Source organism: Vidua macroura, chromosome 1, assembly GCF_024509145.1.
Source record: "Vidua macroura isolate BioBank_ID:100142 chromosome 1, ASM2450914v1, whole genome shotgun sequence".
NCBI classification, from domain to species: Eukaryota; Metazoa; Chordata; class Aves; order Passeriformes; family Viduidae; genus Vidua; species Vidua macroura.
In genome coordinates this window covers 38,260,853-38,288,626 of record NC_071571.1, presented here as the reverse complement: position 1 = coordinate 38,288,626, position 27,774 = coordinate 38,260,853, and the positions used below count along the sequence as shown (strand labels likewise).

The 27,774-nt window shown below is 43.8% G+C and overlaps 1 protein-coding gene and 1 long non-coding RNA gene across 10 annotated transcripts in view; both read right to left on the bottom strand.

Moving 5' to 3' along the window:
• The window catches only part of LOC128806314 (ubiquitin-conjugating enzyme E2 E1), a 44,788-nt gene extending 36,196 nt beyond the window's left edge, over window positions 1-8,592 (bottom strand). The window contains exons 1-5 of one of the 9 annotated variants that reach the window (XM_053975801.1): window positions 8,329-8,592; window positions 8,164-8,204; window positions 7,599-7,695; window positions 6,165-6,343; window positions 4,030-4,080 (exon numbers count right to left, since the gene is read on the bottom strand). In XM_053975801.1, the coding sequence (XP_053831776.1) occupies window positions 4,030-4,080; window positions 6,165-6,343; window positions 7,599-7,695; window positions 8,164-8,204; window positions 8,329-8,508 (548 nt within the window). In that variant the 5' untranslated portion in view covers window positions 8,509-8,592. Of the gene's footprint in view, window positions 1-4,029; window positions 4,081-6,164; window positions 6,344-6,992; window positions 7,147-7,238; window positions 7,417-7,598; window positions 7,696-8,163; window positions 8,205-8,328 lie in introns of those variants that run through there. The other 8 variants (XM_053975761.1, XM_053975782.1, XM_053975769.1 and 5 more) reach the window with 8 other exon arrangements.
• A 648-nt stretch (window positions 8,593-9,240) lies between these two features.
• LOC128813318 (uncharacterized) lies at window positions 9,241-11,907 on the bottom strand. Its single transcript, XR_008438992.1, has 4 exons — window positions 11,861-11,907; window positions 11,662-11,749; window positions 10,969-11,122; window positions 9,241-10,252 (listed from the first exon to the last, which is right to left on the bottom strand). It is a non-coding gene; the product is annotated as an uncharacterized LOC128813318 (long non-coding RNA).
• Window positions 11,908-27,774: the final 15,867 nt, after the last annotated feature.

The following is a 27,774-nucleotide window of genomic DNA, read 5'->3' as shown; positions in this document are numbered from 1 at the left end:
TACTTAAAGTTTGAATTAATTTCTCTTAAAGCTTTGGACATTTCATCACAGAGACAGAAGGAAAGCTTTTGCACAACACTCGTAAGTGTTACCAGCAAACAAAAGTCAGGACTGCCTACATAGCAAGATGGAGGCATATTTTGACATGTGCAGACTCAAAGCAAAGGCATGACACCTCCTCTGTCACCAGCACATACTAAAGACCAAAAGTAAGAAGTTTCTAGTTACCTTCTTTGAGCTCTAGAACAGGAGTTAAACTCTCTGTTATAAAACCAAGTAGGAGATCATCAGATACACTCTCAAAAGATTTTAAACACTTTCGGTCCAAAGAGTCATTCACCAATTCATATTAACCACTAACCACCTTTTGAACTTGAAAGTCATATTTAACTTTCATAACTCAGTATTAATATTGGGAGTCAAATCACCTTGCAGAAATTAAAGACCTCCAGAGCACTGGCCTACTGAAAATAATGAAGAGGACTAAAATCCATTCAGATGTAGTTGCCAAACATACATTACAGTAGGACACTTATGAGGACAGCATTGCTCCCAGCAGGAACCCACAAATTTGGAACATGTATTAAATGCATCTTTTTAGAAAATGTTTTCAAGTCCAAAAATCTACATTTTGAAAGCAGGTCAAACAGAGACTGTCTCCATGCACATATTCTGCACCGCTGCACAACTAACTACACTAGCCTGTGAAAATCAAAATCACAGCCTGAGGAAGGAGACACAAGTGCACAGGGAGTATGAGAAATAAACCAGCCAATGACACACAAGCCCAGGTAAACTTCTGGGGGACAAAGGCAAGCTATGGAAAAACCAGAAGCAAGGAAAGTGCTGAGGAAAGAGGAAGTTTTGGAATAAGCTTTCCCTCATATTACCCACATATGTGTAAAAACCACACAGCTGCTCAATCACAGGGTGTTGAGTGTGCTTGGGGTTTGGGTTTTTTGGTTTTTGTTTTTCAAACAGATGATCTGTGGGTTACATACATGAAAATACAGACACTAAAAGCTACAAAAATAAAAATGAAACATTTATTTTTAAGCTATTTTGTTTGAAATGTCAAATGGTTGTCATTTGTATGTCATATTTTATAAGAAAAATACCTCATGTAAGATATGGTAAAACAGTTCTTACTAAAAATCATTCACAACCTGAACCTTTATCTTTCAATATGCAGAGCTGCTCTGGGATGTGTTAAATATCTTTAACTCCCATTACTGCAATAAGACTGAAAGAAGTATTTTGCAGTAAGGCCAAAAATTAAAACACAGCCAACCATGAACTTAAATCAAACACCAGACATAGAACAGGGGAAAATACAAACACGGTGGTGGGGGATGTAAGAACAGATGTCCAGAAAAAGAAAAAAGATTATGATGTTTCCAACATAACAGAGGATACAGTTTTGGACAAATATTTTCAAATGTGACTTGGCAAATGAGGCTTTGGCAACCCCTAAAATTGACAGTACAACAGGTAGTATGTTGCATCATGCATAATGCTCTGCATATATAAGTTCTAAGATTAAACTTGCAGGAAAGAGCAAGATGCCTAAAAGGAGAGGACTGGCTTCTCCTCCAGTGACACCTGAAGAAAGTCTGTAGAGGCACAAAGGCAGCAGAGATATGAGGGGCAGGAGGTCAGTGGAAAGGTCAGAATAAGCAAAGTCATAAAGGCAGGAAATTGAAACTAAGTTCTCAAACTATGTATTTAATACCTCCTTCACAGCATGCAGTAATATTCATATGAAAGGAAAAATATAAAGGAAAGCAGTGACACTGTTAGCAGGCTTCCCAAGAACAAATTCTGGCAACCTTAAATATCATGCAGCAACCAGAGTCTCTCATTTGCTTAATCTCCTCACAGTCATAAATTGACTATTTCTGGGTTTTTGGGTTTTTTGTTTTTTTTTTCCCCACAAGAGTTGAACTTTCCCCACAACTGCAATAGTTGAAACTCATCTCACTGTTGTGGCAATCGGCACCTGCCTGCCTTTTTACAAACCAGCCACTACAGGGGCAAACTCCCAGTGCTTGACTGCACAACTGGAGCCTTGTTAGCCATAAGCAGAGATGCTCTTCTTGGCTCTCAGCATTGTGTCTACAGAAGTAGGATGACTTCACCCCAAGATGAGCAATACCAAAACTCCTTTGGTCACACATACACATACAACAAACCCCTCCACTCACGTTTTCCTACCTATCAACATATTAAAAGGCAGTATCAACTACACCAGTTTCATGCATTACTTGCAAGAGTTGCCAGCCTTCACTGTCACTCATCTGAAAGTCAAAAGGAATGCAGAATACTTATAACTCCACTATGGAAGAAGATTAATCGTCACTATTTGTACTACAAACTAATTTTTACCATTAGAAATATTTGTAAAGGTTGAAATAACACAAACTTACTATGTGGGCCTTGAAGCACATTATCTTATATGGTCTATGTAATTAAAAAACAAAAACCAAAACTATACTGTATTTTGAGAAGCAGTCTGTTAGTTCATCTTTACCTGTGAATGAATCCAATTGAAACAAGGACAAATCAGGGTTCTAATATCATTTACACAAATCTTCAGAAGAAACACGCAATCTAACGTACTCATATACTACCACAGCTTTTGGACAGACTTGCAAAGTTCAGTCTGAAATCCCAGCACCTTGACCATCCAGGAAATTAGTGTTTCTGCCTAGTTTCAAACTAAAGCCAACACACTCAGTTTTCTAGAGAGCAAGCAATAGTGCCTGAGATGTGCTTCTGTGTTTCTTTCTCATGAAAATCAGGTTAAAGTGGGAGGAGGAGGGAAAAGCATGTGGACTTCATCCTGACACAGAGCTGGGATGCACACGGAACATCTCCAGCTCAAGAACTGGAAATGTAATGTTCAGGGAAGTCATTACTGTCCCTAAAACAATATTGTCACAAGTAAAGATTTCAAAACTTATTGGTTATCATCCCAACAGCACAAAAATCTTCTTAGTATCAGATTAGATGTCACACATCACATTCAATCTCTCCTTCAATTAATTATGATCCTAGGGACTGGTACTGAAAGGGTGGCTCTGGACCTGGCAGGCTAACTCTTGTGCTAATGCCTCCCCACAGAATAACAGTGGCAAAAATCTTCAATAAAAAGGTTCATGTACATTTGTGGGTGGAAACTCAATATAAAAAAGACCAATTAAAACAGTTATTTATAATTTTCTCTGATTTGTGCTATTACCAACATCAAAAGACATCAAACCTAAGCTACAGCAAGAAGATGGGAACAGAGTTATGCACTGGAAACTATAGCAAACACAGACCAGACTGAAAGCCTCTTTCCTCTTGGATGAGGCAAGTATAACCAAAGATGTTACACTACTACTGCCTCCTCTCCAAATGCAAAGATGTTCAGCAACATCATGCAATGAAACAAATCAACCTGCCAGATGTTTAAAAAAAAAAATATAAGTTTCTAAAACATACTTAAAAACAAGCTGCTTTATAAAGGGCAACAGAATATCCCTACTTTCTGTTTCATCAGGTAAGATATATGTTCCAGTGGGGCACCCACTGAGTGACAAATTTGCACTTCCACTGTCAGCTGCTGTTCACAACAGAACTCTGAGCTAAAAACCTCAGAGCATTCTTTGCTTCCTTGGCAGGACTCTTATTTATATAAGATTAGTGCAGTCAGGCATTAGATTTATAAACCAAAACCAAAAACAAACAAGGAGAAAGTTTTCGCACTCTTCTTTATAGACCAGTTTCTGAAACATACACACACAAAACAGTATAACATATTGAAATGCAATTGTTAAAAAAACAAAACAACCCCCAAAACAAGCAGAAAACTGGTCAAAATACATACAATCTCTGGAGGTATCCCCACCTGGAAACCATTTAAAGTCAGGCAAGCATTCACAAAAGTACTGTTGACCACCGAAACAGCTGTTCCTCTGCTCCATCCAGAGCCTCTTCAGCCCCTCACCTTCCCCCACCCTCCTCAGGTAAGGAATCGACACCAACCTGCAGTTGGGAGGTGGATCTAAGGTGATGTCAGCCAATTCCTTCTGAATCCTGTGGCAATAAAGCAAGAAGGAACAAAGGTAAGACACTGTGTGGGATAGCAGTTAACACATTATCCTTGCAGACATACTGTCACTGTGAGCTTGCCACAGTACATAAGAGAGGCACTCTCAGCTGTGGCCTCCCACCAGTCCAAACCCCCTAAGCAGGACAGGCACCTTGCCCTGTTAAAGAGACAGGCAGAAAGGCAGACAGGCATCGTGCACTGAACCCAGACAGGTGCACCGCTCTGTGCTCCCACAAAGATGCCAATCACATAGTGGAAAAGACTGTCCTCTTTGCCAAACAGCCTGTAAATGAGGGTAAAACTCTGCAAATGTGATGCACCAAGAAGAAACTGCAGTCTGAAAAGGAATTTTGTCTTACGGGATTGAGAGAAGCAGTCATTGCCAAATTGGTTCCCTCTTCTCTCCCCCAGCTTCTCATCACCATCCTGAGAAAAAAAATCCACAGCCCTGAGGGAGTCAATAACTGCGCCATCCTCAAGGACACTTTAAGGAAGGTGAATATCTATTTCCGAGACTCCTGCACTTCCTACCACCTTCAATTCTCCCTTCTCTTCACCCTCAAGAGCCACATAACACCCCCAGGTCCCCTCCCTAGGACTCCAGACGCTCCCTCTCTCCACTGTGTTCAGCCAACACCCTGTCCTCTCAGCCCAGACTATTCTGGGCTTACGCTGCTTTTGCCACAAAATGCCCAACCAGCTATCATCCTCTTCCCTGGAGTCCCATTACTGTCACTCAGGCTTCCCTTCCAGATTTCCCCACCCAGCACTCAGCCTGCCTCCCTTCTCCTTTAAACTCAGCCAGCATCTCCTGCCACTTGTCACACACAAGAACCACAGCCTTTCCACAGGAGGCAGTTTAAAATCTTCTCCTTAAAAGAGTGAAGGGCACAACACGTAAACACTGCTTGCCACTATCTATGTCAGTTTGCCATGGAAACCTGCTGAGTGAAGATCTGGAATAACCAAACTGCCTAAATTCTACAAAGCCACAGAGAACTTAGTTGCTACGACAGATCATTTGCATAAAACCCCAGTCACTTTAGACACCTACTGATACAACCTCTCTGCTGCTTGGCAAAGCTGTTCAGTGAGATGGTTTATTACTCTTACTGAAGTACTGCAAGTTCGCTTGAAAACCTCCATTTGTCAGCTTAGCTCCCTGGAGCAGGATGGTGCTGAATTCAGGTGACACACAGAACAAATAAGAAAGGGTAACTTTTTTTTTTAATTAGTAGCTCAAAAAGTCTGTCCAAGTGAAGAAAACTGACTGACATAGCTGTTCTGGAATTCCTATTCTATGCAGGTATCTCTCCCTACACATTATTCTGGAATAAAAATTACTTTATTCTCAAAAAAAGCCCAAACCCACTCTGTGCTTTGAGCAAAGACTATTTTAGAGCAGAATGTCCACAAGTGGGCCTGCTGTGGATTATTTATTCCAGTCAGCATCCAACCATACACAGAAAATTCAATATAGGTGATGAACAGACAAAAATAACAGTAATGTATTTGTTGGTAAAGATCTGGGGCTATATTACACCCCTTGCACAACAGTGCACTCCGCCAAAGCAAGCAAACTCAAAACTTCACAAACATTAATTAATCTCCAAATCAGTTCTAAAAAGAAAAAAAGACACTCTAGACTCCAACCCACAAGAGAGTGAAACAGATGTTGAAATGCAATGCCTTACTTGGGACCATACAGTTTCCAGTAGCAGAGAAAAAAATAAGGTCTAAATGTCAATCCTACACCATTCCCATAACAAATGCTAGTAAGGAAAAAGGAAAAGAGAGCAGAAGTAATTGAGGGTCAGAATAACAGCCCAGAAGAAGAAAAGCCAGGAAAATATTTGGAATAAGCAGGAAGAGGGACCAGAAAGCAGTGAAGTTGGGCAGACACTCACTGCAGCAACACTGAAAAAAGTGAAACAATAGCAGCTTCACGTAGAAAGGCTGAGCACAAGGGCTAGAGATGAGGAATGGGAGGAGTGGGGAACAGTGCAAAATAAAATGAGGAAGAAGAGAAGATGAAACAAATCAGTGAGAAAACTGACTGCAGCCTTACCTCTTGGCACTGGTAGATAGCAGTTTAGAGTTTTTACTCATGCTGACTTTGCTTTCCTTCTTCTTAGGCGTGCTTGTCTCTTTCTCTGTCTGTTGGTTGGAGGATGAAGATGAGGAGGAGCTGGTGCTGGCCCTCGAATCGTCATCCGACATAGCGACCCCCCCACCACACACCCCAACCTGGAGAGGAGACACCATGGGGCGTGGGGAACAAACAGTGAACACAAACACACACAGAGAAAGGCTGCTAACAATCTTGCTCTGTGTTCGGGTCATGCTCCTTTTAAAGGATCCTCGTGTCTCCCTCTCCTCTCTAGGCCCTACAACCATAGCAGGAGGAGCAGTAGCTTCCCCTGCATTAGTAACACTGAGGAGCAGGGGGAAAGGGACTTTAAAAGCTTCCTCTCAGAAAGCAAGTGCGGAATGAGAGGAGACTGAAACGGGGACAACTGCGAGGATCAGGGAAGCTCAGAGCAATTCTTTCTAATCTCCCCCAAACTGCACACACAAGAGGAGCCATCACCACCCACCACTATCGAGCCTAGGGGTGTAGGAGATAAAAATGGAACAGCTCCGGTCCCTTGGGTTCCCGGGAGGCACGTGGGGGAGGCAGGAAGGGATGGGCCAGGGGGGTGCCCGTCGCCAGTTCTAAAATGGAAGTGGGGCATCACTGGCAACACAGGGAAGACCCTGGCAGATGTGTGACCTGTGGTGGGGAAACCCCTGCCTGTGGGATCGGGTGTTGGAAGCCGTGAGGGAAGGTGGGCAGGAAGAGAGCAAACCAAAGGGAAGGGCTAAGCAGGGAGTGGGGTGCACTGGTGGCACCCACCGAGGCCCACTGCACCGATGGGCATATGCCAGCGGAGGGGGAAGGGAGCAGAGGGTCTGCGCCGGGGGGGACGTGGGGGGAAGGAGAGCCAGGGCCTACAAGGGGCGAGAGTGGAGGGCTCGGGGAGGCCCGTGTCAGGGAGGGGGGCAGCGGGCGCCAGGGGGAGGCAGCCCGGGTCTATGCGGGCACCCCGGGGGCACGGGGGAGGAGGGCGAGCACGGCGGGCTACCGAGGGCAGGTCCGCACCCAAGAGGGGCGAGAAGCCGTCGGGAGGGATGGGGGGGGGCTGGCAGGGCACCCCGGGAGAGTTCGGGGGAAGGGCTCGGGGTGCAGCCGCGGGCCCCGAGGGGGTGGGGGGCGGGGGGGGCGACACACAGCCGCCACCCTCCCCGGGGAGCTCCCGTGCCCCCGCCGGCCGAGAGCCGGAGGGGGCCCGGCCGAGCTGCCCCGGCCGCGGGCCCGCAGGGCCGGGGGACAGCGGTACCTGACAGCCCCGGGCGCGACCCCCCTGCCCCGCCGGCTGCCGCCCCATCGCCGGGCTGCGGCCGGCCCTGCCCCTCGCCCCTGCCCCCGGGGAGGGCGGCGGGGGGTGCCCCGTCCCCCTACCTCTCCCTTTGTGTCTGGCTGCTCCTCCTCGGTGCGGCTGGGCCTGGCCACTCGTGTCTCTCTCGCTGGGAGAGAAGCGGAAGTGCTGCAACAGCAACTATTAAACAGGCAATGGCTTCCCTGGCTGCCTCCCCCACCGCCGAGCGGGGCTGGGGGGCGGTGGAGCCGGGGCGCCACCCGGTGCGGAGCGGGGGGCGGGCGGCGGAGCCCCAGCTCCGGGGATGGAGGGGGATCCCGGCCGCCACGGCCCCCTCCCTTTCCTTTTCCCCCGGGGAGGGAAGAAAGGGGCACACGGAGGGGGACGTGAGTTTTTAATGGAGACCCTCTAAAAAGTAACCTGCAGGGTGCCGGGGGGCAGAGAGACAGGCGACCTCCCCCGGCTCCGCTGCTGCTTCCGTGCGAGAGCCCCGCGGGGACGCGGTGGAAGCAGGTGGCTGGGAGAGGGGCAGTTCCCGGGGCTGCTTTTTTTAAGGCTCAGAGGGGGTATTAGGCTCGGCGCGGGGGCTGCTTGCTTTCCTCCTATTCTCACAACTGTTTCAACCCCAAAGCTTCTCCCCTGCCTCACCTGCTTTGTCCCTCCGGCGGCAGCAGCAACTTCTCACCTGTCTCAGTTTGAAAGAAATAAGGGGAAAAAAAGAAAGAAAGAAAAAAAAAAAGAGCCTAGCCCAAAGCCCACTCGCCCCCACCAATCCAGGCAAAAGGAATCCCCGGCAGCTTTCCCATCTCTCACCTGTTTCAGCCCTAAAGCAGCAGCTGTGTCCTCCCTTCCCTCCCCCGGCTCAGCCCTGAACCAGCAGCAGGAGCAGCCGCTTCCCACTCGCCTTCGCCCGGAGTTCAGGATTCCATTGTCCCCCACACTGCATTTGGTGACATCACTGACACACAAAGAAGGGGCACTTCGTGATGTCATCAACGCATGCTGGGAGAGAAAACAAAATTCTGGGCTTGGCAGCGACAGCACTAACACACAGACGCACACAGATACACACACAGACCTTTCAATTTTCCAAAGGTAAAAGTATTAGGGATTTTTTTTTTCCCCAGTCCCCTGATGGGGAGCCCGTCTGCGGAAAAAGGCGTGTTGTATTCGCTAGCGTGTTGTAATTGCGAGGGGATTTACTAATTTCTCCAAAACCTCTGCTGTCCATCTCTCGCTCCCTGTCCACCCAACGGAGAAAAGTGATTTGGCTGCAGCGACCCACTGCCCCCGGCCCAGGCGCGGGCAGCAGCCCCGATGGGCAGCTGCGGCTCTTTCTGGAGGTGCCGGACCCACTCGTGAAGGGACAATGGGGACCAGCATTCCCACCGACCTCACCCGGGGCACATTTGGCTCGCTGCCGCCAGTTTCCACAGCCTATCGAGGGATCGCCTATCGAGTTACTTGGTGTCTTCAGTGGCCGAAAATACACTGGACCGTCTCCACCACGCACCACGATAATGGATCGGAGTTTGTATGTCATCCTTTCTCCCACGGGAGGACCTCGAGGTGATCCGCAGGCACACAGGACTGCTGGCTCCACAGGGCGCTGTTACAACATGACACCTGGGGAGTCCCGAGGGGTCAATTACAAAACCGAAGCCGCAGAAGCGGCGGGGGACGGGAGCGGGGGGACATCCCAAGACTGGGCATCTCCGCGTCGCAGCGACCGCGGGGGGGAGCGGGGGCAGCCGAAACTGGCTCCTCCTGAAGCCCGGGCTTCCCGTCTGACGCTGCCAGGCGCTGCCCGTTCCCGGGCTGCCAACATGGCCCCAGCGGCGGGCGCGGGTCCGGCGCTCCATTCCCCGCGGCGAGCGGCCGTGCCCAGCTGCTCCTCCCGTGGGACCCGGCGGCCTGCCCGCCCGTGGCACCGGTGGTGAGAAGCTCCCCCCCGGAAAGAGCCTGCCCCTTAGCTAGGGCGGAGGCTTGAGTGGGGATGAAACCCTTCAGACTGGGATCGGGTAGCGGGTGCCCGTGGCTTCTTTTGGGATCAGCTGTCAGCCAGGCGGCCTGGGCATGCTGAGCCCTTCCTCCATGGGACAGCAGCTTCACACTTCGTGACTCAACACAAGGATCTGCTCATGGCACTCACCTTTCACCATTTATATCCTGTAATTTTTGATCCAGAGGTACCCCTAGAGAGAACATTCTTGCAGGGACAGTCTGTTCCTCTGTCACTCTCTCCTCTGCTTCCTTGGACTTCTGCATCTGCTGTTTTTCACTCCTTACCCTCTCTCTTTCTCCTCTCACACCCATTTTCTTCTGCACACATCTCATCAGCACCTCATTTGCCCTGGGCCAATCCCTAATCTACCTACACTCCTCAAACTTGCTGCCTAGTCTCCTGTTTGAGCCATGGAGTGTGCTAGATATGTACACCCCAGTGACACTGTGAGTGTCACCCTGACAACAGAAGGAATTTCACTGCAGTATCACGCTTAAATGGTCTTTGTGTGTGGGTTTTAATTTTAGGGATTTTTTTTCTGCTAACCATGCTCTTCAGTCTTTATTACCTGTAGTACCTTGTATTAAGCTTCAGTGAACTTTCTTCCAAAGCCAGTTTGCTAGCAGAGACAGCCTGTCCAGTTTGACCTATGGGAATGACGCCTGGGAAGCTGTGGTCATCCTACCTTCTAGGAACTGTAGAGCTGTGGCATCTCCACCATTGACCATGGCCCTGAAGACATATAACAAATGTCATAAAAACTGGCATTTAGATAAAGGTGGACAATCTGACTACTTCATGCTCCTCATTGAACAAACAGGGTCAGAAAACTGCGATGAGCTCCTCTGCCAGCATTTTCCTAACAGACCCAGGGGGCTGTGGAGGATGGGGCTGGCAGTATGGTGCTGTGTCAGGTGACAAATGCAAAATATGTGAGGACACAGAGCAAAGTGAACAGGCTTAACAAATTTCACTGCTTATATGGCATAGCTCTTTTAAAACAGAATATCTTCATTTTCACAAAAATAAAAAAAAAACAAACCCAACCCACAACAAGAAACAAAAAGCAAACAAAAACCCCTCCAAAAAACTCCAGCCCTTTCCTGTTGTCACAGGCAACCTTCAGTGAAGTTAAGTGAGACAACTGATATTAATAATGAAAGCCATCCATTTCTATAATAAGGGACAAGGAAAATGTAAATATTGCTACAAAATCACACAGGCACTTTTGCTATATTATGTTAAAAATCTTGGTGGGGGGTTATCTGTAGCTTAACCTTTTCTTTAGCACACAATCCTTGGTAACCCTGTTCAAAGTAATAATATGATAACCAGCAGCAGCGGTTATTTACTTTGAAGCCTACACAAAAAATGCTTTTGCTGAAAGCACCTACTAATGTCAGCGCTTGAGCAGCTGTTACAGTGGCAACTCCCATTTTATGACTCACCTCCTAGGTCATGGCTAGGATCAGCAATGGGCTGTTCTCCTGTGTTAGCCATGCCATACCCAGAGCACTGGCGAAAGAGGGAGCCAAGAAGCCGACTTCTATGCCCAGAAATGTTTTTGCATCTTGCCCTTCTTCCATGCTTAGCCTCTCAGCTCTGCACAGACACGGAAAAAAGGGAAGAGAGTGTAGGACATGTTTTTTTTTCCCCACCAAATGGAAGAACTACCTCCTCCAATAAATCTCATTCCACCTTGGGAATTTTGACAAAATGCCACTGATCTGCTTCTATTTCTTTCCTGTAAAGTGTGTGCACTTTATTGGGTGAGCTTTCCTTCTTATCAGTGCTTCCTCTTCCTGTTTCCTTAGTTTTGTTTTGTTTTGGTTTTTATTTTCTTGGCTAAGTTGTGCAAAGGATTTGCAGAGGAAAACTGACCCAGATTATTCATTTTCCCTATGCCCCAAGCTTTTTTAATCGATGGCACTAGTTCAGTGCAGCAACTGAATAGGATTAGTCACTTTTCCCTCTGGATTGAGTTTGGAGGAGGCTGAAAAGATAGATGACTGGAATCGAGTTGCTTTTGGGGCTTTGAGCTTAATTCACAACAGAAGGTAGCCAGTTCAAATCGCTCTGAGTCTTCTGCTAAGGGAAGGTGACTCAGATTAGTCCTTTTGTACCATCTCAGTTCCAAATACCTTTTCAGCATTATTTCTGGCTGGTCTGTTTGGGTCTGAGCCAAAGCACCTTATATTTCCAGCAATTCCAGTGAGTTCTGCGTCAGACCTTTTGTGGGGAGCAGAAAGAAATTATCATTTCTTTGGCTCTCCTAATATCAGCTTGGTGGTAATGTCATGCTTGCAAGTGACAGTGGCAAAGTGAGAAACATGCTGATACCTCACACAGTCCTGTGATGACACACTTTGTCCTTTCTGTGTGACCCTGTGATACAAAGTGAGGTGGCAAAGAAAAGTTACAATAAGCTCAGGACTTACGATACAACTATTTGAATAAAGCTAGACAGAAACTCTTCCAAAAGAGGAAGGAACTTCACTGAAATGAGACAAAACATAACAGAGAAAATACAAATGGCTTATGTATGTGACATAAGATAGTGAATTTACCCATTGGTTTCCTGTTCACAACTATCTTGCCATAACTTAATAAAGCTGTCCAACTTCCCTTGCTGTAATTTTCTTACACAATACAGCTCTTAGTCCTTAGAATTATATTTTTGCAGTTCCTTACAGAAGAATGAGAGGGTCCACAAGCAGAAAAAGACTTGTTTCCTCTCCTTTTATTCCAGTACAAAAGAGGACTTAGTTGTGACAGAAAAGTTTAGGTCTCATTGTCAGACTCTTGTTATTTACTACTTGGTTTTGGTTCTGTTTGAGGTTAGTCCTGGGACCTGAAGGCCTGTCTGGGCAATTCTCAGTGTGAACAGAAATACCTGAGATCTGTTAACATGTTTTTGCTGTGTTAAAGTCCTGGCTGAATCCCTATAGATGTAGAGACTGGCTGGCAATTAATTCCAAAACCTTAAGCAGAGAAGTATAGCTGCCTATAACTACACATATCTTCTGCCTCTACTGTGCTCCTTTTGTGAATCTCCTGGTATATGATCTGGTTCGTTTTGGTAATTGAAAAACTGGAGATGCTTAGATCAATTCAATTTCACAGCCTCATAAGAAGTTTCACAAGATATATTTCCAGGGGATTCTGCCTCACTTCCAGGTGATAAGATTGAGTCTTAGAATTGCTTTACCTTGAAGATACAATGATTCACTGCTTTCTCAGTTTGCCCAATCTATAGCTATTACTTAGCAATCAAGACTGAGATATGTGGTGCTTCCCTTGTCTGTGTTTCTGGCATTGACTCCATATTTCTGATCTTCACTTTCCATCCTGTAAAAAAAAGAGAATGATATTTATCTAGAATTAGACTAAAAGTATAAATAGAGGTGCACATTCAGACTTCACTCATAGCCACTCATTAGACTTTTTTGTCACTTCCTTTTTTGTGCCTGATGAATTGATCTCCTTTTCTGCAGAATGCTGCCTCTCTGTGCTTCCAGTGGTCTCTGTGCTTCCTTTGGGCTTTGGAGTATCTGGCTCTGCTTTTCTTCATGGAATCATAAAATGTATAGTTGGAAGGCACCTTAAAGATCACCTAGTTTCAGCTCCCTTGATATGGGCAGGGACACCTTCCACTAGACCAGGTTGCTCAAAGCCCCATCTGGGTTCCCTGGATTGCCGTATTCTAGACTCTTTGACTTTTCTGTTCTGGCAGTGCATGCTCCCCTAGTTCAGATGTTTTCCCTCCTGTTTTGGCCTATTTTTCAGTTTACAGGAACTGTTACTTTATTGATCATCATCAGCTTTCCATTTCTACATACCCCTTTTCCTTGGCAGCAGTACTCAGGTTCTGAAGAAACTCAGAATAGTGGAGGGATTATACTAGACTAAGCAGTAAATGGACTATCATCAAACAGTAGTGCCACAGGAAAGATCCCAGGGTGATGGCATTCCTGTTGTCAAGTGCTCTGGAAGAGATGAAAGATGTGGGCCAACATGACCCAGGCAAATGGACTCCTGGAAGTGATCAGGGTCAAACTGCATCAAATACACTGCTTTTGCTTCTCTTCTCTTGCTAGCATGCAGGAAAGTAAAACTTGTCATTTAAACTTGTGTTTGCTTTTTGTTTGTCACCACTAAATGGTCAATGGCAATGTCCACTGCTGGAGCAAATCCGCAGCTGACGTATGCTTAGGTTATAACTTGCCTATTCTGGGATAACAGCAGGTATAGCCAGTAAAAGCCAGTCTAAAAGACTGGTTTGCCAGCACAGAGTGCACCTCCTGATGCTGCATTTTGTCTGTACAACTGTATTGACTGTACAGCTATCCAAGAGATCTTTTTCTGGCGTAAGCTTAACCTCAGAGTGCTTCTGTCTTGAAACAAAATAGTCAGATAGGAGAACGACTGTAGATGGCTTATTAATAGTGTAGGCTCACAGTTTATACTTCTGCCTTTGATTTTATCACTTTGATAAAATCAGATGGAAAAGGACAGTATTTATCATATGGTCACCAGAATGTTAGAATAATCATGGAATACATACCCCGGAAAATCACTCATTGTGGAGATGCAGATCTGCAGTAAGACTTATAGAATGTCAGTCAGTTGTACTGAATAGGCTATTTAAGGACTCAGTAATAAGTGGACAAAGTAATTTTCCTAGTATTTGAGATAAAAGGGTTTCTTGCTTTATAAATAATATTTCTATTTTAAGTAAAAAGGACCTACAGTCCTTTCTTCCTGCACCTTCAAATATTTCTCAGTGTCACAGTAAATGTCTCTCTGGCTCAGATGGGTTAGTACAAGAAATTCTGCTTTGCTTGCTCATGCACTGAATTGGTAATATTCTAGTTTATTCTTTCTATTAAAAACGAGAGATTTCCCATCTGCTACAATTCTGTGGATTTCTAAATCCATGTGAGAAAAAAAAAAATCTACATGTCCTAACTTCTTAGAAAATGTATTTAGTGGGGATTTCAATTGAGTCTTTCAACCTCTGGCTCCTCATCTAACAAAGGTTCTTCTCAACAGAGGAGGATCAGGAGAGGTGTTCAGGGCTCAGTAATTTCACTCTGTGGCTTGACTACAGTTCAAGACTTCAATGGTCTTCAACTGCAATTTTTCTCCCTAGGCCTTCTTATTATCAGAGCCTTCAAAAGGAAGCAATAGAATCACTCAGACTTTTACAGATCCCTGATGCTGCATTCTTGAGAAACCAGTGTATTGCAATTCTTTTCTTCTCTTTTTGTCTGACCAGTACATGAAAGCAAAGAATAGAACATGCATCTGATTGTTAACCAGTATTTATATTTAACACCTGAATCATCTAGTTTTTAATCTTTATTGAGTGATTAAGTATTCTTCATTTCCCATGTAAATAATTGAAACAAAAAGTGTAAGTTGTTAAAAACTCCAGCTTTAGAGAGTCCTTCATTTCAAAATTTCTTAGAAGTTATTGTCTACTTTTTTTCTTCCTGATATAGACCATGGTAACTCATAGATTATGCCAAAGGTTATAGAAGTGTTCACAGCATGGACTAAAACTTCACACATAACACTTTTTCATTATCCCTTCTCTTATTCATGTTCATGAAAGTTCCACATAGCATATTCAGCAATTACTGCCATAGGAGTATAAGCTTAGGAAACCTAAAAATTTTTGAGTAACTGTAAAATACCTTTTATGTTGTTGTTAAATAACCTTGTGCTGTTTTGTTCTGTTCCCATACCACAATAAAAGGTGTATTTGAAATGTGGCTTCTTGCTAAGCTAAAGAACATTGTGTCTACGCTGTCATGTCATCATTTATGGCCTGAAGGGCAGCTAGATATTTCAGACTTTATCCATACAGACGCGTTTCCCTTCACATCGATGCAACCATACAGATACAGTTAAACAAGCATAACCCTAACTGTGAACTCCTGTCCTACCATAAAAATGCTGTCTCTGGTTCAATTAATAGCCTTTCCAGAGTAATATTAAGTCCAAATTGGGAAAAGGTTCACTTCTAGAGTGTTCACACAAGGTACTGTATCATTATATAACATTATATAATATAACAACCTCTTTGGTTGCACAGACACGCTTTGGAAAACCTTATCCATGGTGTAATGAAGTTTCTTTGCCAATCTCTTCATTCAGCATTTCTGTTGAATTAGAACTGGAGCAGGATGAGCTTCCTTTAATGCTGTGTTTGCAACTCTTTCTCAAAGAATTTATTGTAGCTTTTCTACCCCTCTGACTTTCTCTTTTCTTTACCTCTCCCAATAACCTGAAGCACTGTCTTCATATTTGTATGACCATGATTCTCTGATTGTTTCTCATCTTTTCAATTTTTTCTTCCTTTTCTCTTTACTTAACTCTCTGCAAGTGATTCCCTGAATTTTGGCCGTATATCCAGTCAGCCAGATTTTTTTCTCCCATCGTCTCCAAGCATACAAAATGGTCAATTAGTTCCTTTCCTCCATTCCTTCCCTAGTAAATGCCACTACACGAGGTCCTTCTCCACATTTCCTTTTTCTTCCAGGCTTCCAGGCTGCTACCTTGAAGGGCCTTGCAAAGGTCCATGGAAGCAGCTTTCTCTGGGTTGATCAGTAACACAGCAAATGCTCTACAGACTCTCAGGTCCACAGAGGCCTGCAATTTGAGAACCACCACCTCTTGCATCAGTTGATTTGATACAAATAGGAGCCCTCTGGACATGAACTTTTCATTCCTACACCATAATTGGGCTCGAGGCTTTACCGCAATATGAACAGGCCATAATAACATAATTGCAGAATTTTAAGTCCTATTTCAAGGGATTTAACTCCTTTATTTTTTTTAACCATACCCCAAATCAATAGATATTTTTATGGAAATAAATATATTGGAGTAAGATGTCTCCTAGCCCAGAGACATGTCTGGTAAGACTCCAGTGATATGTAAGCTTAGAACAAAGCAGAACATGCCTCCTATAGAGAATACAATGTTTGAGGTGTCAGTGAAACTGCACAGCTCTGTGGCACTTTGGGTGGCAATTGTACCACACCCTAAAAGGGTTTGTTTTCAAAACTGAGGTTGAAAAAAAACATATAAAAGACACTGAACAACAGATGTCAAGAGTACTTCCTCTGCTAGGTATAGTCATAAGGAGAGTTGCTCTTTGAAGGTTTCCACATAAATTGTTGTGTCCTCAAAAATGAAATTTGCATTTCATATCTCAGAATTTATGTATTGAAACTACAGGCGGTCTTTACAGCATAGGCTGATATGAAAGGCATATTAATATGATTTTTAAAAAACAGCTAATAAGGAAATGGCATATTACCATTTTTTCTAGGAATTTGTTGGCAAAGAACTTGGAGATTTTCCAAATAGCATAGACAGACTAACACCTTTCCAATGCCACTTCTAAATTCTGCCATTATTTTTGCTTTAAACATCTGCTAATCTCAGAAGATGCCCATTTTTTTTTTGTCCATGCCACAGAAAGACAACATTCACCCTACTAAATATACAGTGTCACACAGGACAAACAATGCAGCACAATCATCTGCAACCTGAGAAACTGGTTGGTGGTTTTATTTAAAATGACACTATTTCACCAATTTGGATTTTATTTAAGTTCATCAAGCCTCATGTACTGACTGATGAAGTCAACAAGATTCTTTTCATTAGTTTAATCTGTTTCAAATCAAGCCATTGGATAGGAGCAGATTTTTAGAAGCAACTCATTAGTGGAAATGCTGCTGCTTTCTGCAAGTCGAAGGTTGCCATTGGGGGAATCCTTTAGTTACAGCCTTAACATCTGTGCTGTAGCCGTGTGTTTTGGATGTGTTACACAGGTATTGTGGGTCTCTCTAATTTACCTGCCTTAATATCCATTAGGTTTTGTTTTTTCCACTGCTGTGAAATATTATTTTCCTGTCTTCCAGTTTCTGTGCTTTTGGCAGCCCTTCCTCTGTGCTTATCAAAAAAGCAAGAGAGGGGACAGTGTCACACTTGAATGATTTTTTATAAGGTTGGGATATACTGTGGTTTCACAGTAAGATATCCTGGCCAATGGAGTTTGTATATAGAGATTTTCAGTTTCGTTACAGCTATGGGATTAGGCAGCGCAGTAAAGGAACAAAAGTGAAGAGAGGGTTTCTAACTTTGCCTTGGCATAACTCTATTGAGTTCAGCAGGCTTACTCCAGATTTACACTGGAATAAAAGGAGCTGAGAGTCAAGCCCAATAGATCAGTTTACAGTGCTTTTGGAGGCATCAATTTACTCAGTTACTTGGAAAATCTTACTCCCCTACTGCCAAAGATCTGGGACAATTCACAATTCTAATATATTTGTAGGTCTGCTCTGTGGTGTGTAGATGTGTTTGCTTAGTAGAATTAGGAATCTGTTAAGCAAATTTCATGCAGCAAGCCCTTCCCTCTCTTATGCTCAAGGGCAAAGTAGAAAATAAGATGCACAGGGAATTTCCCACCCCTGTAGGAAGACAAAAGACTAATGAGTGCTGCTGGCCTGTAGCAGACCTGGATGTGGCCTTCTAGCCACTGCTTGCTTACACAGCCCTCAGAAGCAAACTCAGACAGGTCTGAGTGCTGTTGTTCATGGGGAAAAGGATGCCAAGAGCCTGCTGTGAGGAGCCCTGTCCTACTGACAGGATTTCTCCCACCCTCAACCGCAGCTTTTCTCCCCTTTATTGGATGGACAGTATTTTCATTTGTCTATTAAATAGCTTAATATACTACATTTGTTCTGTAATTGAACAGGCTTAAGCAAACTTGGAGATGTGGGCAAAAAGGCTGTTTGCTTTATGTGTCAGTGGCAGCTACATGAAGTAAGGTTATATATGTTGCTGTTTGGAGTTTTTCTGACAGATTTTGGTTTTTTTTGGTTTTTTTTTTTTTTTTTTTGGTTGTTGTTTTTGTTGTTTTTTGTTTGTTTGTTTGTTTGTTTTTTTTGTCCTCCCCAAGTTGTGAATTGCCACTTGGCAAAAAGTGTCTGGACACTAGAATGTGTCATTTGGTGACCTAAATGTTTATGTCCAAACCCCTGCCACTGATGACACAACATGCTGCAAGAACAAAAGTCTGTTGGCTGGAGTCTGAACTGGTGAACTGGTTTCCTAATTCACACCTGTGCATTGACAGACAAGCAGCCATCAATCACAGACTGTTGCATATCCTGGGTACGCTGTTATGGGCAGGGCTGGAAACATTTCTGAGTGCTGATGGGAGGGATTGGGTAAGAAAGAAAAAAACAATAGAAGAAAAGGAAGAAAGCAAAGGTAAAAGATTTAAAGGAAACAGGACTGCAAAGGATATCAGAGGGCTGAATTGACAATGCTGGTGTAATTCCTGACAGATGAGATTAAAAATAATCTCTTGGAAATGCATTATGGCCACAGAGCCACAGATAAAATTTGTTAGAAACAAATTACTCTCTACATCTGCTAAATCTTAAAGCACCTTCCCAGAGTGCTAGACAGGAGTTTGAGTTGCTGTACAAAAGTTGTTATATCTTGTTTTATTTGAGTATGTATAAAGTATCTGTATAAAATATTTATCTACAGGATGGAAGAGTATAGTGTGCATGATTTTTGTAACACTCTGACAAGAAATAGAATTTTCCTAGACTAAGGCTTGTGTAGCATGCTTGAAATTGGGTTCATAACCAGCTTGTATATCTTTCAGGTTTATGGATGGATTTTGTGTTTAAGAGGTAGAAGTAAATAAAAGCAGATAAGAAGAATGTGACTACTATGCAGCTAAATCATCTTTAGGAAGGTATCAAGGCCAGGTCTCCTCATTAGTTTCTTTCTTCATTAGTACTGGAAGAACAAAGAACAGCATTTACTCTATATTCTAAAGATTAATTGAAGTGGGGGATGGAGCAGTGAAATTGAATTAGTAAATTATTAACCAATTTCTAAGTAATAAGAAATAATCTATTACAGAGCCTATCCCTCCATCTAGAGATTTGTCTTAAGCATTTGTCTTTGGGAGAGATGGAAGGAATAAAGGGATACAGACTAGAGACAATCCATCAAGACAGCTATTGGAACATGAATAATGAAGACCTTTGAACTTGGCAAATCTTCCAGATCTCTCTGTCTTAACTGTGACTTACAGATTGTTTCAGGGTTGCTGTTTAATCTAATACCCTCTTTTTAATTTTGCCTCCTCCCCCCCCCCCCTCCCCGACCTCCCGTTGTTAAAAATATTCCTGTTATAATCTCAGCACCTGACAGCCAAAGCAGCAGTTAAGGAGGCCCAAATCTGGCAGCGTGTCAGCTCAGGAACTCCCTCCAGCCTGCAAATACAACTCCACCCACTCACATTTTCAGAAGAGGAGCCTGGTGCCAAGGCAGTGCTGGCAAGGTGGTGGCTGGGGAAGTAGAGGTTCTGGCTTCTTTGATTTCTGAAGCTGCCTATGAACAACCGCCTTCTTTCTTCCTTTTTGAGTCAAGCCTCACTTTGATGGCTGGAAGGTTTCCTCATGGCCTGTTTCTAAGATTAAAACTCTGATTTACTTTTAGAAACCAAAATAAGTAACATTAGTGTCCAACTGAAACCAGCAAACTTGCCTCATGTAAAGTTCTGACTAAGAGGAAGGGTCTGTCTCTCACTAAGAATATTTCTCATTAGCCTTGTGGTTTAAAGGTGCTTTGAAGCAGCTCACGGGGATGAGAATTTAATCTGTCCATCCCTCCTGGCTCCTGGCATATGGGATGTATTTCCAGCATGCATGAAAATATTGGGAAGGAGGAGGGGAAAACGCTTATGGGGTTTTCACAAGCATCTTCATTCGCCCCAACTGCCCAGTGGAGGTTATGGCTGTTCTAAATCCACCTGGTCCCCTCGTTTGGGAAGGGCTAAAGCCTTTATATCAGGTGTAAAGCTCCATTCTTCTCTGCCTGTATGGTGGTCTCCTTCTGCCCTGCTTCATAGATGCACCTCTCAGCTCACAGCTGCAGTCCACAATACAAGCATGGTCTCTGCCCACAAGTACAGATGTGTTTTGTCCCAAGATATAACTGTGCTCCACAGTTTATAGGGCCCTATGAATTGTCTTGATGGATTTTAGAGATGGGAGTGGGAAGGCCAGAAGTTGGATTTTTTGGAAAACCTCTAGCCAGTGGTACTTGAGCTGTGCCAGATTTCCCTGGCTGGGTTGCAAACTGTGCAAACACACATTACTGTCTCAAATCTTTGCTTAGGCTTTCATGCAAGCCCACAAATGAAGTACTGCATTCTTTACTCCCACCTCCAGTGTTAAATGAATAGCTGCTTGACTCGTTGTACTCTATGCAGATTTTTAATGAATCACTTCAGTTCCAGGGGTGAGCCTCTCTCCCCAGCCTGCTTCCCTGTGTGTCTACACCCCTGTGTCCTCCCCACCCTAGACAATGGCTGAAACCATCTTCCATTCATTTCCAGGGCGTGCCAGGAAGTTGCAAAGGGACACAGGTGAAATTGTCCTGTGCCTGGGGTTCATTTTCACCTCAAATGGTGCTCCTCTTGTTCCCTATTTGCCTACAGCTCTCAGCTCATACTCAAGAGGGGCCTGAATTCAATTTCTCCCTTACTCCTCCCCACCCCCCAATGATTGTTGGCTCTGGTTTGTAAACAAGAGAACAGCTATACCCCTCAAGTATCTTGTTCACAGTTTCTTCAGAATATACCCTACCTCTGAAAAAGTGAGAGGAAGCTCTTGGACTTGTTCTATTCAGCTTCACTGTGTAGTTGGGCTCTAAACCACATCAGACCCAAGGGTAGATCCGCAGCGATTGCCTGTTGTCTGGCAACACTGACTGGTGATGATTTCTCAGCACAGCTTTCTCTTGGAAAACTTAATTCCTTCTTAAAATGCTCTCACCACACTCTGTGAAGATGAGCTTCAGCAGCATCCACAGCAGATGCACTTCTGGATCTGGCTCTCCCAGCCCTCATGCCTCATGCAAAGTTCTGCTCTTCTTCCTGCTGTACAGAGACACACTGCATCTAGAATGCATAGATGGGGAGATCCTGCACGAAATGTTTCTGACTACAATGCATGTGGTGCCCTCTCTCAACACTAGTCTGCATTCACTCTTCCTCTGTGACTCAGGGGCAGGCTTACAGTCTCTGAAAAATTCTGTTTTCTCTTTCTTATATCCCAAGCCCTTTGAGTTAAACCATGACAAAGGAAGATACAGAGATTGCAAAGGAACAAGGGATTTTCTTGTAATTTCAGCATTTATTTCCTTCTTAAAGATGCAGCAGTATAAAATAAGTGATGTCCTGGCAAAGGCTAGTGTTATGCTGTGCCAGACAATTTTATCACCCTAGCCCATGAAGGCTCTAGTGTACGGCATAAAGCTGCTTTGCTTTCCAACATGCCAGGTTTTTTTCAGTGCCAGACCTCACTTGGCTGCTCCAAGGAGTTTTCCTTCAAAATTAGCCCCCGTTCAGCATCCTTCTGCCCTGCCGTAGGTACCACGGGCGCCGAGCTGGAGCCGCCCCGAGCGGAGCCGGGCGGGACGGCACCGTCTCGGCGACAGGAGGGGGAGCTCGCAGCGCGCCGGCTTTAATCGGTGAATTAATTTAGCAACGCTGCAAAATCACTGCGGCTGAGATGTCCATAGGGCCTTTCTCCACACCTCCTCCCCCATCCCCCACAAAAACAAACAGGAAAAAAAAAAAAAAGGAATAATGGGGTTTTTTTGGGGGGGGGTCAGGTTAGGATGGAGAATCAAACTAAATTCAACGGGGGGTTCAGAGGCAATGCAGCTGCCAGGAAGTGATGGAGAGGGTGGATCTTAATATATATTTATGGTGCTTGCAGTGATTAGTAAGGTGCTCCCAGCAGTCAATAATACCTCTCCTCAGGTAGACTGGGACAGGTTCACAGCTGGTGTGGGCTCCTCAGTTCAGCTGAGCCATCAAGGGTTGTGCCCACTTATACTAGCACTGAATTTAGTTGTGTATGTGCTACAAGACCTGTGAGGAGAGCAAAACCCATGCCAGTGGAAAAGTCTTTGTTTCCAGAAGTGAGACAGAAAAGCATGAGCTTCCAGTCTCAACATAAAATCACAAGACTCATCAAGCTCTCCTCTGGATTATGAATTCAAGAAAGGGGTACTCAAGTCTGTGCTGTTACCTGGAATAATAGGGGCAGAATTTGGGTTCATGCACAAACTTCCTAACACACCTTTTGGCCTGACCCCAGGATCAGCCTGAGTTATCATCAAGCTTCTCAAAGCTAGGATGTTTTTCTGTAAAATTCCTCTCAAACTTGGGTGCACCACAGTTTACTTCTTTTGCTTTTGCTATTTTTACTCTCTTCTCTGAGAAATCAACTGAAGGCAGAATCTGGGAAAAATTCCTAACCTGTCAAAACACCTTCCTGAAGACATTTCACCCCAAAAATGCAGAGAAAATTGCAGCTTTCAGAATGCATTTGTCCAGACAAACCTAACACCAATTGTTATGGATCTACGCCACAAGGAAAACCTGTTGGTTTCACAGCAGAAGTGAAGAGCAGGTTTTCATGGTGGTAGGACCAAACCCTACCTGCCCTCATGCACGGCCTACTGGTGCACTACTGCAAAGGAGCTCATCTCTCATCTCTAAAGTGGGCAGTTGTTTTCCTGGTGCAGACAGCCCTGTAGAAAGTTAATCTCCTAATACTGTAGTGATAAATTGCAGAGAGATTTCTTTTATGTTATGTCCCCCCCTCCCAAGTGTCTGCATAATTCTTCTGTATAAAATCCATGAAAATTCCCAAAGTTGATATCCAGCAATCTGCCATGAGATAGCTTTCTAAGGTAAAATATCCCCCTCCCTATCTATAAGCTCATGACCCTCATTATTAGAGCAAGCTGAGCCTATGAGTAGTAAAAAAGAGCTTACCTTTTGACCTAGAGGAGAAAGGATCTACAGAGATCAAAATATGTAGTGCCAAATTAAATAATTTCCTGATGAGCTCTCACAGATAGAGGGTTGCATCATCCCTTGCTGTGGAAAAGGAGTAGGTTCTCGGCAGGCACAGAAAGCTTTCTACAGATACAGCCCTGTGATACATTTAAACAGAATGAACCTCATTCTTAAACCCATCTAAAAATGTTAGTAGAATCATGAACACTGACCTTAAAATGAAAAATGATTTGCAACCTTTGCAGAGGTGTCTTTATCATACTGCCATATTTTAAAGTATTTTATCCACTCAGCTACACAATCTTACCATTCATTTGCCATTGTCATTTTACCTACAAAAGAGTTCACTTAATATCCCCCAAAGCAAGAGAAATGTAACGAGTATTACAAGAGGAAAATTATTACTAGCATATTATATAGAAAGGCTGTAAAGTTCAAACAGAGGGAGTTGTGTGTGCACACCACGATTCATGCAAATTACGTTTAATAGTTTAACGCTGCATTAAATTTTGCCTCCTGAATAAAAATGCTACTTTAGTTATTTTTCTAATAATCTATGTAACTTTGGGGAACTAATTAAGGCAAACCATTTCCAATGTGCCTGTTTAGCTGCCTATGTCAAGTCGCCTGATTTTTAAAAGTGCTGACTACTGAAGCTATAGTAAATATTTTGCATCCCTCACTACCTGGTAATTTTTATGTGGTCAGTATAAATTTAGGAGCCCTATGTCAGCTACCTGTGTGATACTTGTGGTTTAATTATTTACCTGTAAGACCATAGCTCCCAGTAAGAAAATTAAATCTAAGAAACCTTTTTAGTAAGCTTATTTCTTCTTTCCTTTTCCCCCTTCTGCTCTAGGAAAAGATGCCGACCTATAAGATTTTCAATGTGAAGGTGTTGCTGTAGCTGCAGGAAAATGCTGATATTGCTTCTTGATTGCAAGAGGAGCATGTGACACATAATTAATCCACATATGGACAAGGATGTCTTCCAAGACTAGACATGGAAAACTAATCAAGACCACATATGACACACTGGATCCAACACACATGCTTCCCTAGGACTTCTTGGCTGCTTCACATCTGGCTGGCTCAGAGTGCAGGCAGAGCAGCACATGACTGCCTGCCTGCTTTCATGGAGATGATTGCTGGTCTGAAGCCTGGCTTTGCCTGCAAGGCTTCAGATTCATCAGTTCAGTGAGTGCTACGGCGTGGTTTATCTTGCCTGGACTAGGGTTTTGAATGTATTCTTTTGCTTCCAGTGAACTAACACTATCCAAAATGAATGTTTTTAATCCTAAGCCTTTGACTTGGCCTATATAGAGGTTTTGTACTGATGTAACTAACACAAGTGCTAACATGATTTTTAAAACTTTTTAATGTTTTGTAAATCCAGGGACATATCCCAGGGAAGAAAATTCCTGCTGGCATCTGACTTGAAAACTGCATACAGAGACCTTATTTTGACTGCTGATATAGATACTGAGTTCTCACTGAGTTTAGCACAGGATCTGCTTTAGAAAGGATGGAGGTGCCATGTTTTATATCACTGTGTTGGCTAATGGAAGCAGCTGTGCTTTCCAGTCACAGGGAGAATCACTGAGGTTTCAAACAGGATGCTGAGGTTCCCATGGCTGAGCACCTCTGGAAAGGTTTAGATTTGGTTTCCCAGGAACTTATATCTTTCCTTAAAATGTAGATGAACAGGAAGACTAATTCTTCATTCCTGGATGCCATATGTTATATAAAGATTTACAGAGCAGTTCGTAGCAAGTGCTTTGACTGTGCTGTTTACTGCTTCAACGAGAGACCAAATAAGATTTTTATATTCCTCTCCCATAATATTTAATGAGCAATATTTATGCTTATGTCAGAGATATGCTTTGAGCCATGATTATTGTCTGCAATTTTGCACTCTAATATGATGTCCAACTTCAATACTCACTGTTATGAGGCACCATTATGAGTCAGTGGTCCTTGTCATCTGATCTTACGAAACATAGAGAGTGCTTATGGTTTAGGAGGCTTAAAAGGTCTGGGAATGTGAGTAGTGAATTATGAAACTGTTGAATTTTTGTATCCTGAATCTGAAGAGCAACCAACCAAAGCAACATACCTACAATAAATACATATACACACATAAAAATGCACACATGCACACATGCAGAAACAGTACAGGTACAGGTACAGATACAGTATGGAGACAAAACTTCAACTCCGTACGTGTGTCCTGAATAAAATATATTAAAATAAATCTCAACCACATTGTCTCACAAGCATCCCATAAACAGAAAGGTGCTCAGACATGTTTGACCCTGCTAGCAGGGTACCATGCTTCTGCTGCTCTGTAATGCTTCACTTGATTGAAGTATCTGACTCATCAGTCATGCTGCCTGCCTTGTACAGCGGGCCAAGGGGATGGGCAAAATCTCCCATCTCATGGGAGGCTATTTGCTGGGCCTTGTATTGAAGAGAAGAGTCTGAGCTCTGTTTCTGAGTCAAAGAGATTACACAAGGCTAATTCAAAGAAAACATAAGGGACAAGACCTTGGTGTGACCAAAACACTGTAAATGTATCAAAGTGGAAATTTGCATCACCTCAAGACAAGGACTGATGTACTTTGAAAACCGAGAGCCTTAATGAAACAGGGCATCTTTTCTATTAGATATCTGTTATCTATTATCTCTTACAGGTCAGACTCAATCAGCATTTCAAAACACAATTGATAGGCAACAATTGAAAAAGTACTTCAGGCTTCCCTCACATATTCATCTTACTTGAACTGTGTTCAAGGTACAAAACTTTCATTGATATCTTTGCACAGAGGCTTTTAATCCTTCTCATGGAAAGATGGAAGGAAAGGAAAGCAGAGAGTGAGCAACACTCTTGCACAGGTTCATGAGAGGGGGAGGGAGGGGATTTAATGTCAAGGAAATTGTCAAATCCAGAAAAAACTATCAAAAAGGGCTTTCACAGTAGCTCTCTTGGGGAGAACAGTTTTTCAAGCAAGTTCTCTTGGGGCTGAATCACACAATTCATTAGAGAGAATTGGTGGGTAAAATAGTAGCAATGATCTTTGAAAAAGAAAGGTTCAATTTCCACTTCCCATTTTGTCATAAGCTGTCAGGAAGTGTTACACAGTGCTATTGAACAGCTGTTGCTGTTCTTCTTAAAGATGGGTGATGTAATGCTGGTAAAGAGCCTTGCTTTCAGGAGATCTGTGAAATGGGATGGAAATACCTCTGACCCCTTCTCCATGCTGTGAAATCTTAATTGCCCTGTTTTTCTTCTGAATTTAAGAAATTCCATTTTGTTCCCTGGTACATTCCTGGGTTGGAATGGAGTTTTTTGCAGGGTTCTGTCACCAGCAACTGTCACTTTGAATGGTTCCAGCTCTGGGTGAGGAGGCAGTGGAGAAACAGGAAAGAGGATGGTGGGAGAGAAGATGATGGTCATTTAACTAATCAAAGCAGGTTTTTTTAATAGCTAGTCCTAGGTACTACTTCAGCATGCTTTTGTTTCACTGCTGTAAGGCAACTTCTGTAGTGACATCTACACTCTGTTAGGAGATTTGGAAAGGAATTAAGATCGCACTTTGAACACGGTCTCACTAGCTCTTGTTGACATCCTCCTGATTGACACCAGTATAAATGAGAAGAGAACCAGTCCTTAGGGCTTATAAAAAGCCCCCACATTACTAAACTAGTATTTTTCATGTAATTAAAGCTGGCAGAGTGTTGGTGCTACCTCAGAGAGAACTGAATCAGTACAGAGTCACTTTGGTCCACGTTCCTGCTGTTCTTCAGGCTGCCAAATGATGGTGAGATGGAGTAGCTGCAAAAAGCACTAGAGTGCAAGAAGATGGGGGAAGAGGCAAGCAATTCCCTGCTTCAAAGCACCACCCAGCAAAGACTTCTAACTCAGTGGTGCAGCTGAGACTGTTAGCCCACATCTGATGGAGATGGTTTGGATGGCTCCACTGAGTTGTTCAGTGTTCACTCCACTACAGAGTCCAGCTGATGCTGTGAGGCTTGTACACCTGTGTCACTGCCAGTGCTATCAGTCTGCTGCCAAAGGGTCCCAGCTGGCAGAATGGTCCTCCCACTCGGGTCATCCCACTTGCAGCAGATGTGGAATGTCTTTTGCTGCCAGGCATCACTAGGCACATGAGGAGCGAGTCTCCCACTGGAGATGGATCTTGGTGGAACCTGCAGTGGACAGCCTTGTTCTTTAACCAATTCAACATCTCCTGGGTTTGTGTAAAAAGAAGACATTTTTATGCCTGCATGCAGATAGTAGGTGTTACTTTGCAGGAGTTTATATTTTAAGGTC